The 17,290-nt window shown below is 39.6% G+C and overlaps 1 protein-coding gene across 4 annotated transcripts in view; it reads left to right on the forward strand.

Moving 5' to 3' along the window:
* ANKIB1 (ankyrin repeat and IBR domain containing 1) overlaps window positions 1-17,290 on the forward strand; it is a 182,406-nt gene that overhangs the window by 161,658 nt on the left and 3,458 nt on the right. For 3 of the 4 annotated variants that reach the window (XM_066354370.1, XM_066354371.1, XM_066354373.1), the window contains 8 exons: window positions 3,822-3,956; window positions 6,300-6,386; window positions 6,473-6,539; window positions 8,696-8,841; window positions 10,176-10,354; window positions 11,172-11,223; window positions 15,616-15,730; window positions 16,709-16,842. In XM_066354370.1, the coding sequence (XP_066210467.1) occupies window positions 3,822-3,956; window positions 6,300-6,386; window positions 6,473-6,539; window positions 8,696-8,841; window positions 10,176-10,354; window positions 11,172-11,223; window positions 15,616-15,730; window positions 16,709-16,842 (915 nt within the window). The remainder of the gene's footprint in view (window positions 1-3,821; window positions 3,957-6,299; window positions 6,387-6,472; window positions 6,540-8,695; window positions 8,842-10,175; window positions 10,355-11,171; window positions 11,224-15,615; window positions 15,731-16,708; window positions 16,843-17,290) is intronic. The other variant, XM_066354372.1, reaches the window with a different exon arrangement.

Consider the following 17,290-nt stretch of genomic DNA (forward strand, 5'->3'; position numbering starts at 1 on the left):
TTTTCTTTAAGACTTTATTTATTCATTAGAGAGGAGAGGAGAGAGAGAGAGAGAAAGAAGAGGGGGAGGAGCAGGAAATATCAACTCCCATATGTGCCTTGACCAGGCAAGCCTAGGCTTCGAACTGGTGACCTCAGCAATCCAGATCGACGTTTTATCCACTGCGCCACCACAGCATTTCTATAGCATTCGAACTGTTGATTGTGTTATGTGCCCATCACCCAAAGTCAGATTATTTTCCATCACCATATATTTGTCCCTCTTTTTAGTAACCACTTCACTTTTAGCTATGCCCATGAGTCTCATTTTTATGACTTCACAGGATTATTAAAATTAAAACTGTAGGTCAATCTTACTTTTAAATGTGTAAGTCCTATTAAGATATTAGATGGGGGGAAACCCAAGGTATTTGCAAATATCCAGCAAGTACATTAACAGTAATCAACTGACAATTATATATCAATAAAAAAAATTTAATTAAAAAATTGAATAAATGACAATGTGGGTTTTACTGTAGGAATACAAGAATGGTTTGGTTTTAAAAGCTATTGCGCTATCTCGTCTTATCAGTAAATCCATGGAGAAAAATTATATGTAATTTCTGTGGATGCCAAAAACTCATTTAAAAAAAAAAAAAAACAACCACCATTCTTTATAAGATACTGAAAGAAATAGAAATAGACAAAATCTTCCTTGGTATTACAAAAGGAAATCTGTCTCAGACCGAGAGTTAGCATGGTATTTGATGGGGTGGCTCGAGGTGTTCTGACTGAAATCAAGGGGAGACCAGCGTGTGCTGCCTCACAAATGTTATTGATGTTGGACTGGAGATACCAGTCAGTATCCTGAGACCATGGAAAGGAATTGGTGATGTGAAAAATTGAAACAAGGTGATAAACTTAGCATTTTTTACAGACAGCATGATTGCATATCTAAAAAACTCATAAACAATGAAAATTTAACAGATTACAAAATTAATATGCAGAAAGTACTATCTTTCATGTGTGCCAACAGCATCCAGCTAGAATATATATTGAAAGACCTCATTTATCTAGAAAAAAGTTAGGTAATGTATATAAATTAAATGAAATATGAAGAAAATTTTAGTCTTTTTTTTTTTTTTTTTTGTATTTTTCTGAAGCTGGAAACGGGGAGAGACAGTCAGACAGACTCCCTCATGCGCCCGACCGGGATCCACCCGGCACGCCCACCAGGGGCACGCCCACCAGGGGCACGCCCACCAGGGGCACGCCCACCAGGGGCACGCCCACCAGGGGCACGCCCACCAGGGGCACGCCCACCAGGGGCGAAGCTCTGCCCACCAGAGGGCGATGCTCTGCCGAGACCAGAGCCACTCTAGCGCCTGGGGCAGAGGCCAAGGAGCCATCCCCAGCGCCTGGGCCATCTTGGCTGCGGGAGGGGAAGAGAGAGAGAGGAAGGAGGGGGGGGGTGGAGAAGCAAATGGGCGCTTCTCCTATGTGCCCTGGCCGGGAATCGAACCCGGGTCCCCCACACGCCAGGCCGACGCTCTACCGCTGAGCCAACCGGCCAGGGCATGAAGAAAATTTTAGACCTTGTGGTGGTGCAGTGGATAAAGCATCGACCTGGAACGCTGAGGTCGCCAGTTCAAAACCCTGGGCTTGCCTTGTCAAGGCACATATGTGAGTTGATGTTTCCTGCTCCTCCCCTCTCACTCTCTCTCTTCTCTAAAATGAATAAAGTCTTTAAAGAAAAGGATTTTTGGCCTGACCTGTGGTGGCACAGTGGATAAAGCGTCGACCTGGAATGCTGAGGTCGCCTGTTCGAAACCCTGGGCTTGCCCAGTCAAGGCACATATGGGAGTTGAAGCTTCCTGCTCCTCCCCTCCCTCTCTCCCCCTTCTCTAAAATAAATAAATAAAATCTAAAAAAAAAAAAGATTTTTTTTTTTTTTGACAGAGAGAGGGACGGATAGGAACAGACAGACAGGGAGGGAGAGAGATGAGAAGCATCAATTTTTCTTTGCAGCTCCTTAGTTGTTCATTGATTACTTTCTCATATGTGCCTTGACTGGGGACTATAGCAGAGCAAGTAACCCCTTGCTTAAGCCAGTGACCTTGGGTTCCAGCCAGCAACCTTTATGCTCAAGCCAGTGATCCCATGCACAAGCTGGATGAGCTCATGCTCAAGCTGGTTACCTCGGGGTTTTGAACCTGGATCCTCTGTGTCCCAGTCCAATGCTCTATCCACTGCACCACCGCCTGGTGAGGCAAAAAAGGGGGGGAAATTTTAAGATCTCTATCTATAGGACATAAAAGATGACAAATGAAAAGAGCAAAGTTCTGGAACAGAAAGAGTCCAACAAAAATACCAACAGGGTTGGGTGTTTTCCCCTCTGCATCTAGATCTGTTCATTCAAAAGTTCACGTATTAATAGAAAAACAAAGTTAAGCCCTGGCAGGATAGCTCATTTGGTTGGAGCATTGTCCCAAAGCACAGAAGTTGCCGATTTTATCCCTGGTCAGGGCACATGCAGCAACAGATCAATGTTCCTGTCTCTCTCTCTTCCTGCCTTTTTTGTTAAAATCAATAAATAGAATTAAAAAAAAAAAAAAAAAAAAAAAACCCGGAAAAACAAAGTGAAAATAGCTAAGAAAACCGAAAAAGAACAGTGAGGAGGAAACAGCCTTGTCAAATAGTAAACCACCTCCCACCAGTGGATAAACCTGAATGTCCAATAAATGGTAGTGAGACAACCAGACAGCTGTGTGGAAAAAAATGAAGACGAATTCGCACTATATACTGTATACCCAGATAAAATATATACAGCTCAAAGATTTACATTTTTAAAAAATAGCCTATTAAAATACTAGAAACAAAAACAGCCTTGGAGTGGAAAGATCTTTCTAAGCATAAAAAAGGGAGGGGCGGTGCATTTTCATACTGGAATGCTCATTTTTCGGCATTGTCTAAGAATTATGGTAATTGAGAAACTGAAAATTTCTAAAAAATAAACAGGTTTTATGTCAACTGTCCAACTAAGAGGCCTTTTAAACTTGTTCCCAGTTTCAAAAACAATTTGTCAAAGTTACCAGATGTTTTCAAGTACACTGGTGGAGCTTTATCGACCTAATGAATAAGATTAACATGCCCTTAAAATGAAACATTTGTTGGTGTTCATTTTTATTATTTGGAAAGACTATCCTGTTGGTATTTTTAAAGACTCCTTTAGATCAGTGGTAGTCAACCTGATCCCTACCGCCCACTAGTGAGTGTTCCAGCTTTCATGGTGGGCAGTAGCAGAGCCACCAAAGTATAAATAAAAAGATATATTTAACTATAGTAAGTTGTTTTATAAAGATTTATTCTGTCAAACTTAGCAAAAATCCGACATAAAGTACTTGGTAAGTAATTATTATTATTATATGCTTTAACTTGCTGTAACTCTGCTTTATGAATTTTATAAAGTAAAATAACTTCCCTACTTTATAAATCACCATTACTGTGGAACCGGTGGGCGGTTAGAAAGTTTTACTACTAACAGAGATACAAAAGTGGGCGGTAGGTATAAAAAGGTTGACTACCCCTACTTTAGATTATTCATAATATTGTGACTTTCATTTAACTTATTTGTATAAGCAATAATTTTAAACTAACCCCACATCTTTCCATCATGCACATAAGATCTCTAGAAGAAACATGAAAAAGAAGGTGGGTCTTTAAGATTTGTTCCTGGTCACGTGGGCAGGATTGTTTTATCTGTACAGATTGGTAGACTAGAAATCAGAAAATAGCTCGCATATTAACATGGACAGATGTTTGCATATATGTTTTCTTTTGAAGTGCAAGTATGACTTCTGCTGGATTTGTCTAGAAGAATGGAAAAAGCATAGTTCTTCCACGGGTGGTTATTACAGATGTACTCGCTATGAAGTCATTCAGCATGTGGAGGAGCAATCCAAGGAAATGACTGTGGAGGTAAAGCCGGCACCTCTGGCTGAGCATGTAACAGCATTGGAAGTGTTTGCATTTCTTCTCCCATCTTCATCATAATGATACATTAAATTGAACATACTTTAAGTGGTCTTTAAACAAAATAGCTCTTTAAACTTGAGAGCTTTTTTTTTGTTTTTGTTTTTGTATTTTTCTGAAGCTGGAAACGGGCAGAGACAGTCAGACTCCCGCATGCGCCCGACCGGGATCCACCCAGCACGCCCACCAGGGGCGACGCTCTGCCCACCAGGGGGCGATGCTCTGCCCCTCCGGGGCATCGCTCTGCCGCGACCAGAGCCACTCTAGCGCCTGGGGCAGAGGCCAAGGAGCCATCCCCAGCGCCCCGGCCATCTTTGCTCCAATGGAGCCTTGGCTGTGGGAGGGGAAGAGAGAGACAGAGAGGAAAGGGGGGGGGGGTGGAGAAGCAAATGGGCACTTCTCCTATGTGCCCCGGCCAGGAATCAAACCTGGGTCCCCCACACGCCAGGCCGACGCTCTACCACTGAGCCAACCGGCCAGGGCCTTGAGAGCTTTTTTAAAAAGTTTATTTTTTTTTATGTTGACGATAACAAGTCTTTTTTTTTTTTTGTATTTTTCCGAAGTTGGAAACAGGTAGGCAGTCAGACAGACTCCCGCATGCGCCTGACCGGGATCCACCCAGCACGCCCACCAGGGGGCGATGCTCTGCCCATCTGGGGCGTGGCTCTGTTGCAACGAGAGCCATTCTAGCGCCTGAGGCAGAGGCCATGGAGCCATCCTCAGTGCCTGGGCCAACTTTGCTCCAATGGAGCCTCAGCTGCGGGAGGGGAAGAGAGAGACAGAGAGGAAGGAGAGGGGGAGGGGTGGAGAAGCAGATGGGCGCTTCTCCTGTGTGCCCTGTCAGGGAATCGAACCCGGGACTCCTGCATGCCAGGCCGACGCTCTACCACTGAGCCAACCGGCCAGGGCCAGATAAGAAAAGTCTTATGAATCCCAGCGTTCCTCTAGAACAGGGGTAGTCAACCTTTTTATACCTACGCCCACTTTTGTATCTCTGTTAGTAGTAAAATTTTCTAACCACCCACCGGTTCTACAGTAATGGTGATTTATAAAGTAGGAAAGTTACTCTACTTTATAAAATTTATAAAGCAGAGTTACAACAAGTTAAAGCATATAATAATAATTACTTACCAAGTACTTTATGTCGGATTTTCGCTGTTTGGCAGAATAAATCTTTATAAAACAACTTCCTATAGTTAAATTTATATTTTTATTTATACTTTGGTTGCTTTGTTACCACCGACCATGAAAGCTGGAACGCCCACTAGTGGGTGATAGGGACCAGGTTGACTACCACTGCTCTAGAATGACTTAAAAACAAATTTTTTATTAAAGTACAGTTGATGTACAATATTGTGTTAGTTTCAGGTGTCTGGCATAGTGATTTGACATGTATATATCTTATGAGTGATCACCACAATAAATCTGGTAACCATTGTCACCATATAAAGTTATTATGATATTATTGATTATATTTTCTGTGTTGTATATTACATCCCCATGACAAAAACAATTTTAACATACTATCAATAATACAGTATTATGTTATAGCCTATAATAAATATCTTAGTGGGCTTGGCTGCCATAACAAAATAGTATAGACTGGGTGACTTAAACACAGAAATTTATTTCTCACAGTTTTGGAGACTAGAAAGTACAAGATCAAGATTCTTGTTTCTGGTGGTGACTCTTCCGGGCTTGCCGACAGCTCTCCCTTTGCTCTGTCCTCACATGGTGGAGAGAGAGCTCCAGTGTCTCTTTCTCTTCTTATAAGGGCCCCAGCTCTATGTGATTAGACCCCATCCCAATAACCTTTATCAGCTCACAGGCCCTCTCTCCAAATACAGTCACACTGGGGGTTAGGGCATCCACCTGAATTGGGGGGGGGGGGGTAAAACTTATTTCATAGCAATAAGCAATGTAACAAAACATTGAAGATACGACAGACATAGCGCTTGAGAGACTTCTTTGCCTTACACTCTAGGATTATGGCTTTGGTGGTTTGTCAAGAGAATACAAATGCAGGACTTTGTTTTATTTATAAAAGTCATTTATGGCCTGACCTCTGGTGGCGCAGTGGATAAAGCGTCGACCTGGGAACACTGAGGTTGCTGGTTCAAAACCCTGCACTTGTCTGGTCAAGGCTTATATGGGAGTTGATGCTTCCTGCTCTTCCCCCCCTTTCTCTCTCTCTCTCTCTGTCTGTCTCTCTCTCCTTCTCTCCTCTCTAAAATGAATAAATAAATTAAAATAAATAAATAAAAGTCATTTATGGATTTTGTTTCCTAGGCTGAGAAAAAACACAAACGGTTTCAGGAACTTGACAGATTTATGCACTACTACACAAGATTTAAAAACCACGAGCATAGCTATCAGGTATGTCCCAAATAATTTCAAAAGCACTGAATTACACTGCTGTAAATAAAGAAAGAGAATGATATAAATTATTTCTGTTTCTTTAGTTAGAACAACGCCTTCTTAAAACAGCCAAAGAAAAGATGGAGCAATTGAGTAGAGCTCTCAAAGAAAGTAAGTTATAAGTGGCATGTGTGGTAATTAATGTAAAAGAGCCTTCAATGCTTATTAAATCGGTCACTTCATGGATAGGAAGTTAAGGCCCTTAAAGGAATACATCATCTCCATTAGCTCATTCTGGTGCTGTTTGCAATTCTCCGAAGCCCAGAGTGCAGCTTAGCTTTTGAAGCCTCTGGGATTTAGATTTTCCACCCTGTTTACCTTACCTCCTCTTGTGCAGCCCACAATGTTAGCAGATAAGCACACATCATGGTTTTGTTTGCTCTGCGCTGCTGATGCTCTGTGATGTCGGGAAAAGTGGATGGGCCTAGACATCATCCCTGACCTAGTCAAAAAGAGCAAGGTTTGCCTGCCACCCAGTTGCTGCGTCACTAAATTCTCAAAGAGACTTTAGAAAATTCAACAGAGTGCATATGAAATGGAAATCAAGGGTGGTTTGGGGAGAAATCATCTCACTGGTAAATAATGGACATTAGAGTTAAGAAGCACAGACCTGAGATAGAGTAAACTTAAGGATCCTAAAATGGAAATTCAAGAATAACATTTACAAAAATGAGTTGAGTACCTGAAACCTGTATGGTTTTATGAACCAATGTTATCTCAATAAATTTAATTTTTAAAAAAAGCTGAAAAAGAATGGATCAAGTAGTGGTTCATCATTAGAATATAATCTCTCACAATGACCACTGAGTATAGATTCTAGCTTGTTCGCTTTAGTCATGTTTTTAAAATAATCAGAGTTTATATATAAAAGATATTACAGGAAGCCCAAAAAGTAAAAAACAAAAAAATAAAAGCAACAAAAGATATTAAGCCTAAAAATGTAATCAATTATACAAGTGTTTTCTCCAGTTTATAAAAGTATCGTATTTCTCCATGTACAAGACGCACCCTCTTTGGAAAAATTTGGGGTCTCCAAACTGAGTTCGTCTTATACAGTGGTTGTGGCATTTCAAATGCCATAGATGGAACTGAGAACGAGGCAAGATATGAAAAAAGTCATTTATCATCAGACACAGATGAGGACAAGCTAACGGATGACCGTGATGAGGAGTTGTATGAATTTTACGATGAATAACACTTGAGTTCAATAACTTTATGTAATACTTTTTTTTCTTTTTTTCAAATTTGGGTCCCAAAATTAAGGTGCGTCTTATACATGGGGAAATATGGTAACCGATGCTAACATCCTTTTTATGAGGATAATTCCCTAATTAAGACAGAAACCATGTGTGTCAACAGCAGCTTAGTCTCCTTAGTAATTATTAGCTCTGAGACTTGAGTAATGCCATAGCTATATCACATTAATATCAGCCTCTTGAAGTACTGTCCATGGTAAAAACTAAATAGAAAAACCCTCACAGGCTCTCCCCGTGACTCGGGGCTTTGTCTGTTCCATCACTGATGTATTCCTAATGTTTAGAACAGTGCTTAACACACAGTCAACATTCAATAACTACCCGTAGATGTGAATTCCTGATTCTGTTCAGTCTCTCTGGGTTCTAGACAGCAGAGTCAGCTATGGAAGAGAAAGATACAAGGATTGGAAAGGAAGAGACAAACTTCACACACTTCTCACTTATTATAAAGAGGAAGGATGTCTGCTTTGTTTTGTTTTTCTTTTTTTACATCTTAGTTCAGATATCTACACTGGTATTTTGGAGTGGCCTGTATTTCAATGTGTGTACATACCCATGTAATTTCTCTCTACATACGTACAAATAATCTTATTTACAAAAGTACATACGAATTTAGACTCGACTGCTTAATTTTGATTTATTTGTAGTCTCAGACATTAAGGCCGTGAAGCATGGGACCTTTGAGTTGACCTAAAGCTGGATTGTTTGCCAGCAGGTGAGAACAGAACCCAGGGTTGGTGCATGGATTCCGTCCTAACTGCCACCAGTGCTCCTGGGCCACTGCAGTGTGTGTTTCATGTGTAATGCACACGGGTCACTCATGGGTGCTGTATGTAGGTTTAGTCTAGTTCAAACAAATACTGTTACACCGCTTCTTTAAGCTGTTTCTTACTGGGATCCTTGTCCTTTTTTTTTTTTTTTTTTTTTTTTTAAGAATATGTAGTTGTGTAATTAATTTTATAATAGCGTATTTGCAAAAAAATATTTCACCCTGCCTGGTTTACTTTACAGCTGAAGGAGGCTGTCCAGATACCACTTTCATTGAAGACGCAGTTCACGTGCTCTTAAAAACCCGGCGCATTCTCAAGTGTTCTTATCCCTATGGTTTCTTCTTAGAACCTAAAAGCACAAAGAAAGAAATTTTTGAACTCATGCAAGTAAGATATCCTTTTTAAATTAAATTTAAATGCAGTTATTATGAAAAACAGATTTTCTCTTTCAACCACTTAACTAAGTTTTATCTTATTTGGTGTGGCTAGTAAATAATTTTGTTTTCATTTTTAGAATAGTTTTTAAATAAAGAAAAGTTTACCAGTAATAAATTGAAATTTTGTGGGCAAACGAGTGTGTTAGGCTTGCTGGCTTGTGCTCTGCCTGACTGGTGCATGAGCACGGGGCAGCACCACGTGTGTGTGGTCTGTTTGAGGCTGCAGGTGCTCGCCCTCAGGGAGGCAGGGTGTAGATTGCCGACTGCCTGCCTCCATTGGGAGGGCCCGTGTTTGCTGTTGTTTGCCTGAGAAGGAGTGTTGTTGTCACTCCCCCCCTCCCCCCATGACCAGGGCCTGTTTGCTCTTCCGCCATTACAAGACTTTAATAAACGAAATGGCTCCACAGTTCCTTCACCATCTGCCGAATCCAGTGAGAACCTTCATGGCCACGGCCACTGACCTAATATATTTTCTTTGTTTAAATGGTCACTCTACAGATCTGAATGAGTTCTGAGCTATACAGAGATTTCCTACCACGTTTATTTCTTTGTTTTAAACTATTTGAGGTTGAAATCTGGCCTAATCCGAATTACATAATTAAGAATTTTATCTTAAAAAAAAAAACGTATTACATACTAAGTGGGAAAATTGGCATTTAGCAGTTTATCTTAACTAAAAAGTTACATTACTTAAAATACAAAAACACCGAAGTCAGCTGACAGCTGTGACTTCATTGCACATTCGTCTTTGTTTTTGAAGCCACCAAACTTCCTCCCCATTCTACAGTTTTCCTGTCATCGTTTTGTAACACCGTCTGCTAATGTATGTCCCATATTTCTTCACTTCTCAGTATTCTTTTTCTCCACGAAGCCTTCCACACCGAACCCCAATCACAGGGGCCTTGCCTTGCCTCAGATTCCCTCAGTATTTGCATGTAGTCTGCACCGCGGGTCACGCGTTTGCATGTCCAGTGACTTGACTTGAAACTCACAAGGGTTTTTTTTCATATAAACAAATAATAAATTCCTCATGCACAGCTGGTGTTCTCACTACTTCTTTGTGATCTATACCAATTGCATTGCTATAAACGCCTATCAAATGAGGGCTATTTTCTTGTCATGTGCAAAATAGAAACATGTTAAATAAAAGTTACTGGTAATTCAAAGTTTGGATTAATTTCTGACTTCAAAAGAGTTAGCTTTTACAGAGAAACCAGATAAACACTGGATTTGCTGTTGACTAATCCACTCAGCCAGTTATTTTTTTTCCTCTTCTTACCTTAGACAGACTTAGAAATGGTTACTGAAGACCTTGCCCAAAAAGTCAATAGGCCTTACCTTCGCACGCCGCGCCACAAGATCATCAAGGCGGCGTGTCTCGTGCAGCAGAAGAGGCAGGAGTTCCTGGCGTCCGTGGCTCGGGGCGTTGCTCCTGCAGACTCCCCGGAAGCTCCGAGGCGCAGGTAAGAGAGGTGCTCCCTGTGGGGCTCATGCTGGCTCCAGATGCCGCCAGGCTTGTTTTTACCCAACTAGGATTTATACACCTAAAATATGCATGGCTGATAAAAGCATAGTAGCTTCTTTTTGGTGATTTTCCCCTAAGTATTGTTTGTTTTTTCTCATTTTTTGTTTGTCACTTTGTAGTTTCTCACTAAATTAGGTAAGGTGAATTTCATCCTTCAGTGAATTCACAATTCAAAGAGTATGCTAATGTGTCATTTCAAATATGCAATATATGTGTTGTGGTGAGAGCCATAACCATCTTACGTTGTAGAATTTGGAAGCCTTGCCAACTTGTCATCATATTTTGTTTTGTGGTAAGAGGCTGTGAAGAAGTTAGGAATCTGATACTAGCGGTTATTTAAGTGATCCATAGTCATCCATTAAGGAACAATTGAGTTTTCATTGTTTTAGATACTTATACTACTAATGCCATTCTAAATTGAAGTATATTTTTTATTCATAATAATCACAAGTATTAGAAATTTCTTTGACCCTATTTTTACATGAACATTTGTAACCTTGAAATAGAAGCAGTCATAACATACTCTTTTAGAGCATGGTGGTTTTTCTTTTTCCACTGTTTGCACAAACATGAAGTAACTTAGAATTTGAAGGAAATAATGAAGGTATCATTTTAATTTTATTCTATAGTTGATCTACTTGGGTTAAGCAAGTTCCAAGCATAATTAAAAAATAATGTTCAAAGGGCTAGGATTTAATTTCTTGTACTATGTAATATTGATAATAAATCAAATGGTGTATCTAATTTCTTTGTAGCTTTGCTGGTGGAACATGGGATTGGGAATATTTAGGATTTGCATCACCTGAGGTAATTGCTTTGGGGGGGTATTGTTTTGTTTTGCTAATTATATTTTTCCTTAGTGCAGTCCTGCTTATATTTGCACCCTCTTTTGTTCTAAATCCTGAGATTGCCAGCTGTGTCTTTCTTTTATAATAAAAATGCCTTAGCAGAGATTACCTTTATTGTTTATGGCAGGGGTTGGGAACCTATGGCTTGCAGATAAATCTTTAATAAAAAAAAATAACGTTAAAAATATAAAACATTCTCATGTATTACAATCCATTCATTTCCTACCACTCATGTTCATGGTTGCTGGTGGCGGGAGCCAATCACAGCTGTCCTCCAGGACAACAACAAATTTTTATTGGATAATGCTTAACGTACACAGGTCGTTGTATGGCTCTCACGGAATTACATTTTAAAATATGTGGTGTTTATGGCTCTCTCAGCCAAAAAGGTTCCCGACCCCTGGCTTATGGTATTGGATTATGATCACATTATTAAATGTATCTCCCCTTTTATCATTTTAAATTATTGAACAGTCATAATTAAGGCCAATTTATAGCATGTATTTTTGGAAAATATCTTCAAATTGGTTAATAGAGATACAAATTTTATTTATTGGAAATGCATTTTTAATTGTAGTATTGTTTTAGTCTGAATCTATTTTTTTAAGTTATTGCAGTAACCTGAGAGAATTGATTTATAATCAATTGCTAAGGTGGAGATGACATTGATAATATTTATGCAGTAAGAAATGCTTTGCTTGGTTCCTTTCTGCTTCTCTTTAAGATTTTCACACTCTTCTTGTTTTTCTTTGTTGTTGTTATTTACCATTTTAAAATACAGAAAGTCTAAAATATTAACACTGCAAATAGCAGTTGCTGAAATTTAAAAAAAAATAGAGTGAAAATCTTCATCACATTGCTGCCCTCTGAGATTTAAATTGCTACTGTCACTGTTGAGTCTAATTTTTAAAGGATTTTAGCCATTCTCTCTACTTCTGTCCTTTTTTTTAAAGTTTATTTATTCATTTTAGAGAGGAGAGAGAAAGGGAAACAGAGAGAGAGGGAGAGAGAGAGGAGAGAGAGAGACAGAGAGAGAAGGTGGGGAGGAGCTGGAATCATCAACTCCCATATGTGCCTTGACCAGGCAAGCCCAGGGTTTCGAACCTGCGACCTCAGCATTTCCAGGTCGACGCTTTATCCACTGCGCCACCACAGGTCAGGCTACTTCTGTCCTTTTTTATTCCATCTGATGCTTATGATACAAAAAGCTTTTAACTTTAATTCTTAGAAGGGAGCTGGACAGTGAATCCTTTATCATTTATAGCCCATTTGTTATCTGCAACTGAAAAACAGTGAAATTTATTATTATTTGGAAATGACTATGGTTTGTTTAAATCAGATGCTTTCTCTTTTCATCTCTTTTCATCTTGTGAGGAATCACCTTATGCCTTTTCTGTTGGTAGATGTAGCCAAGAAAGTACTGACTTAGAAAACAGTTTGTGCTTAGAGCTCTGATAGGGGAATTTGAAATTCACTTAACTCCTCCCCCAAAAATGTAACATCTTAATTAAATGTTTATTGTAAAACATTATGAACCCTTTCTGAACCTAATCTGTGCTTATTATTTCTATGCCATAAATACAGCTTTCGAGATATTGGGGGAAATGTATACATAAAAGGAGGAATAAAAAAGCTTCAATTAGCAAAAAAAGAGTACTAAAGCTTTCAGAATTTCAAGGTAGAAACAATTTAGCAAAAATAAACCTTTATATGTAGCCACCATCATGTATGCATCATCTTGTAGTTTCTGGCGCACAATAACTTTAGGAGTCCTGAAATACTTGTCCTTGACTATTTAGGACCTATAATATGACTGACACAGATTCGTTTTGTGAAAAATAGGAAGGCTTGTCATCTCACTTGTGAATATTTAGAAATAAAATTATTGAGCTTTTGTTCTCTGGAGATTGAGAATTGTGAAAGTATAAATAACAATTCCTTCTTAAGGTTATTTTTATGAGTTAACAAATTTTATAGAAATTATTTAATTCACTTTTACTTTTCTCTTCTTTAAAGTCTTGGGCACATTGAAACACCAAGCTTTTATGTAAACCTTATTGCAGGTCTAAAGAATTAACACACTATGAAACCTTATAATTTTGCATGTATGTAACTATCAAGTAACTGCCAAAATTGTCTTTAAAAGTTAGCTTTTTGCCTTTATATAGATTCTGAAAAAAACATGTTGCCAAACTCGAGTAGACTATAAGGTTGAATTTATATGTTTTTCAGTAAAGTTAATTCTATCTTTTTTTTGTTTTGTTTTTTGTTGTTGTTTTTCATTAAAATGAACCAGTCAATAACAAGCATAACTGCTTTGTATCACTTTAAAGGCAATGGGGCCCAGAGAGAAGAGCGTGTCTGGAAGTCTGAGGGTCACCAGAATGCAAAACCTACCTGTGTGACTTACTAGACCTTGGCTATGTTCTTCCTTAATTGCTCATCTTCAGAATGGGGGTGGTGATACCATGGAAGTTCGGGCAGGACTAAAGCATCTCTTTCAGTCACTGATAAAATTGGTACTCAATGAATGGTAGCAATTATTATTTAAAACAAAATTCTCCTAACCACTTATTTTACTGTAAATCTTAGAACCTCTTAATCTTCTCTGTAGCCTTAACACTGCCAAACCATTTGTAATATCCCAATTCAAGCCTTTCATATGCTTACATGAAGATCTTAGGATCCTTGGAAATGTTCAGATAAGTTTAATTTTATGAGAACAATTTATTCAAGTCTGTTGCATCCTGAGAGAATGCCATGTAAGTTTTCTATCAGGAAAATTATATAACAGGTTTTTTTATACAGTTGCTTTAAAACTGTTTAGTTTTCTTAAGTTGAAAATAGGTATAATCTATGGGCAGTACCATTTTATTTAATTCAGAATAATTTTGTACAGTTATCAAGTATACAAAGTAAACAAATTTTCCCTAAACATAAGTCTCAAACTGGGCTAAAGTTTCATGTCATCTTGTTTAAGAGATGTGGTTCTCAGTGGTCCAGTGAACCGTGAAGACGCAGAACAGTCATCCAGTTTTGGATGCTAGGCCTCCAGGCAAAGGGACGTGGAAACCCAGCTTAGCAGGAAACTTGAAAGAACCTAAGTATTCCCTCCAGGCACTCGTTATATCTTACACATTTGTTCCTAACCTGCTAACATGCTTACCGTCTCTATTATTATTGAAGTCCCACTGCTTACACAGATGAAGAAGTTTAAGTTTAACCAGAGGTTATGATGTAAAAGTTTTATTTGTGATATGAAACCTGTCTTTATTTCAGTACTTTCCCAATGTAAGCGTATTGAGGACTCGGGGAACCAGGATAACCATAAACCTGCTCATGACTGAAAGAATCCATAGATTCTCAAAATTAGCCTTCTTATGTTGGTGTCATGCACACTGGCCTCTCTTCTCCCGTCTTGTGTCACTAAAATCTGGAAAAGTACATTTGTGTCCAGGTAACTAGCAGGTAGTCCTAGGCTCTGCCCTTTGTTGTAGCAAGCCCATGTTATCCCATTATCACAAATGTAAAACACAGTCAGAGACATCTATCTGCCCAACTGTGCTCTTGCCATATGTTAATAGAAAACACTTCCCCTGCCTGTGTTGTAGATAATCCCATATATTAGCTAGTCTAGGAAGGAAGCCAAGCAACATCTTGCTTTAAAGCTAGCCTCGCATTTTTCTCTTAATCTAGTGATTTCACTTGTATGGTTATACAGCAGTCCCCAAAATACAGAATCTAACCAGTCTAATGAGGATTGTCAGTGTGTGCTTTTCTTTCCTCCTGTTGCAGAATATGAGTCACACTTTTCAAAGCAGACCTCCAGGGAGAGCCTAACTTGTATTAGTAAAGTCACTATAGGATTAGTTATAATACTTTTTTAAAAGATTTTATTTATTGATATTAGAAAGAGAAGTGACAAGGAAGAATGATAAGTATCAACTCATAGTTGTTTCTCGGATGTACCTTGACCGGGCACCTCAGGATTCCAGGTCACCACTGTATCCACTGTGCCACCACAGGCCAGGCAGATTACTTATAATAGTAAATAACAAGACCCAGGCATATGAAATAAGACTCCGTTGTGATTTAATATTAGAGCTTGTAAGGATTCTCAATTTACCCAGGCAATTGTAATGACTACTTAAACTATTTATTTTTTCATTTTTTCTTTTCTTTTTCCTTGGCATGGCAAAACCTGAAGTTTCTTCCTCCAAAGCCAAGTGATTTTATAATATGTTTATAAAATCACACATTTTTTTTCCTGGAAAAAAAGTGTGCTGCTTGTTTTATTTGCATTTAAAAATTGGCATGCTCTCCTGTATTTTATAACCTCTGGTTTATGCAGGAATATGCTGAATTTCAGTATCGGAGGAGGCACAGACAGCAGCGCAGGCGCGGGGATGCGCACAGTCTGCTCAGCAGCCCCCCGGACCCCAGTGAGCCGGCTGAGAGCACTTTAGGTAAGTTCTCGCTGGGTGTGTTTCAGTCTCTTACTTTTCTTGAACTTATTCCTAAAACTGAGTAAGTGGTTATGAAAGAGTTGTAATTTAGCTGCACCATCAATATGTCGCTGCTTTTAGCGGCACAGGATGCAGCAAACGGGGGGGTTGCGGAGTCAGACGGGCAGGGTTCAGGACCCCGTGCCGGCTGCATGTCACTCTGCGTCCCTGGACCTCTCCAGTCAGCACTCTCCTCATTCTAAAGAAGTAACACTAATAGTGCCAGTTTGGGGCTCATTGTGAGCTCTGAATGGGGTGATGTATGAAGTCCGTGAGCGCGAGACGTGCCCAGGGAGCACTCGGAGGCTGTCGCTGCCGATACTGTGTTCCTGGACTGCTTCTCTCTTAGCCTCGTTCCTCCTGTGAGCATTCCATGAAAGAACATTTCTGATGTTAGAAGTAAATTATATTCATTATCAGCCTTCAAATGTTAAATTATAATTGAAAGTCTGTGTATTGTCCACGGATCATCTTTAGTAAATTAGGATCATCAGGCCTAAAGATTTGTTCTTCAAGCATTATATACTGCTCACAAAAATTAGGGGATATTTTATTGCTTTATATTTGTTTTGAAATATCCTCTAAATTTTGTGAGCAGTATAGTTCCCAAGTCCTCTTTTTTTTTTAACTCTGAAACTTAAAACACCTCTATTATTGCTTAAGGAAACAAAGAGGCTTGGATGGCAGCATTGCTGTTTCTCATAGAACCCTATGTGGTGTGAGCAAAACGGCTGAGTCATCATGGACTTGAAGTAAATAGCACAGCTGCATGTTGTTGCTTATGGTGAGTCAGATATGCATGAGAAATCGCTGGAAGACTCAGTGAAGGTGTGAACACAGCTTTTCACCAGCACTGAAAGAGAAATCGCCGACTGAACTAACAAGCTGTATGAAATCTGCATGACTGAATTGTCCCTGGTCCCACTTGCTTTGGAACAGATATCCCGGACGGTGGCGGTGGCCGCAGGCCCGTCTCCTCAGTGGTCAGCTCTGCGTCGATGAGTGTGCTGCACAGCACCTCCCTGCGTGACTACGCCCGGGCCAGTCGCTCCGAGAACCAGGACGCTCTCCAGGTAGCTTCTTGGCAGCCTCAGGGCCTGCTCGGCTCCTGCTGTTCCACCTGCTTTCCTGATTTCTCTTTTATTGCTTTCTTTTTCTTCCTTCCAGTCTAAATTGTTTCAGCGGTGTGCTGGAGCAGTGTTTTTCAACTGCCGGGCCACAGACCAGACCACCAGAACTTTTTGCCGGTCCACAAAAGAGTTACTCACCCTGATGTAGTATGAAAGTTATAGACCCAGTGAATTCACTTCTGCTCGGGGTGATTGCTGCCTTACCAGTCCCTAAAATAATTCTCCTATTTTCACTGATCCTCAGTGTAAAAAATGTTGAAAAGCACTGTGCTAGAGGAAAATAGAATTTTTTTAAAGATGTTATTTATTAACTTTTAGAGAGGGGATGGAGAGAAAGGAGAAGGCTGGGGGAGGAGCAGGAAGTGTCAGCTTGTAGTAGCTGCTTCTGTAT

The sequence above is a fragment of the Saccopteryx leptura genome, chromosome 12 (genome assembly GCF_036850995.1).
Source record: "Saccopteryx leptura isolate mSacLep1 chromosome 12, mSacLep1_pri_phased_curated, whole genome shotgun sequence".
NCBI classification, from domain to species: Eukaryota; Metazoa; Chordata; class Mammalia; order Chiroptera; family Emballonuridae; genus Saccopteryx; species Saccopteryx leptura.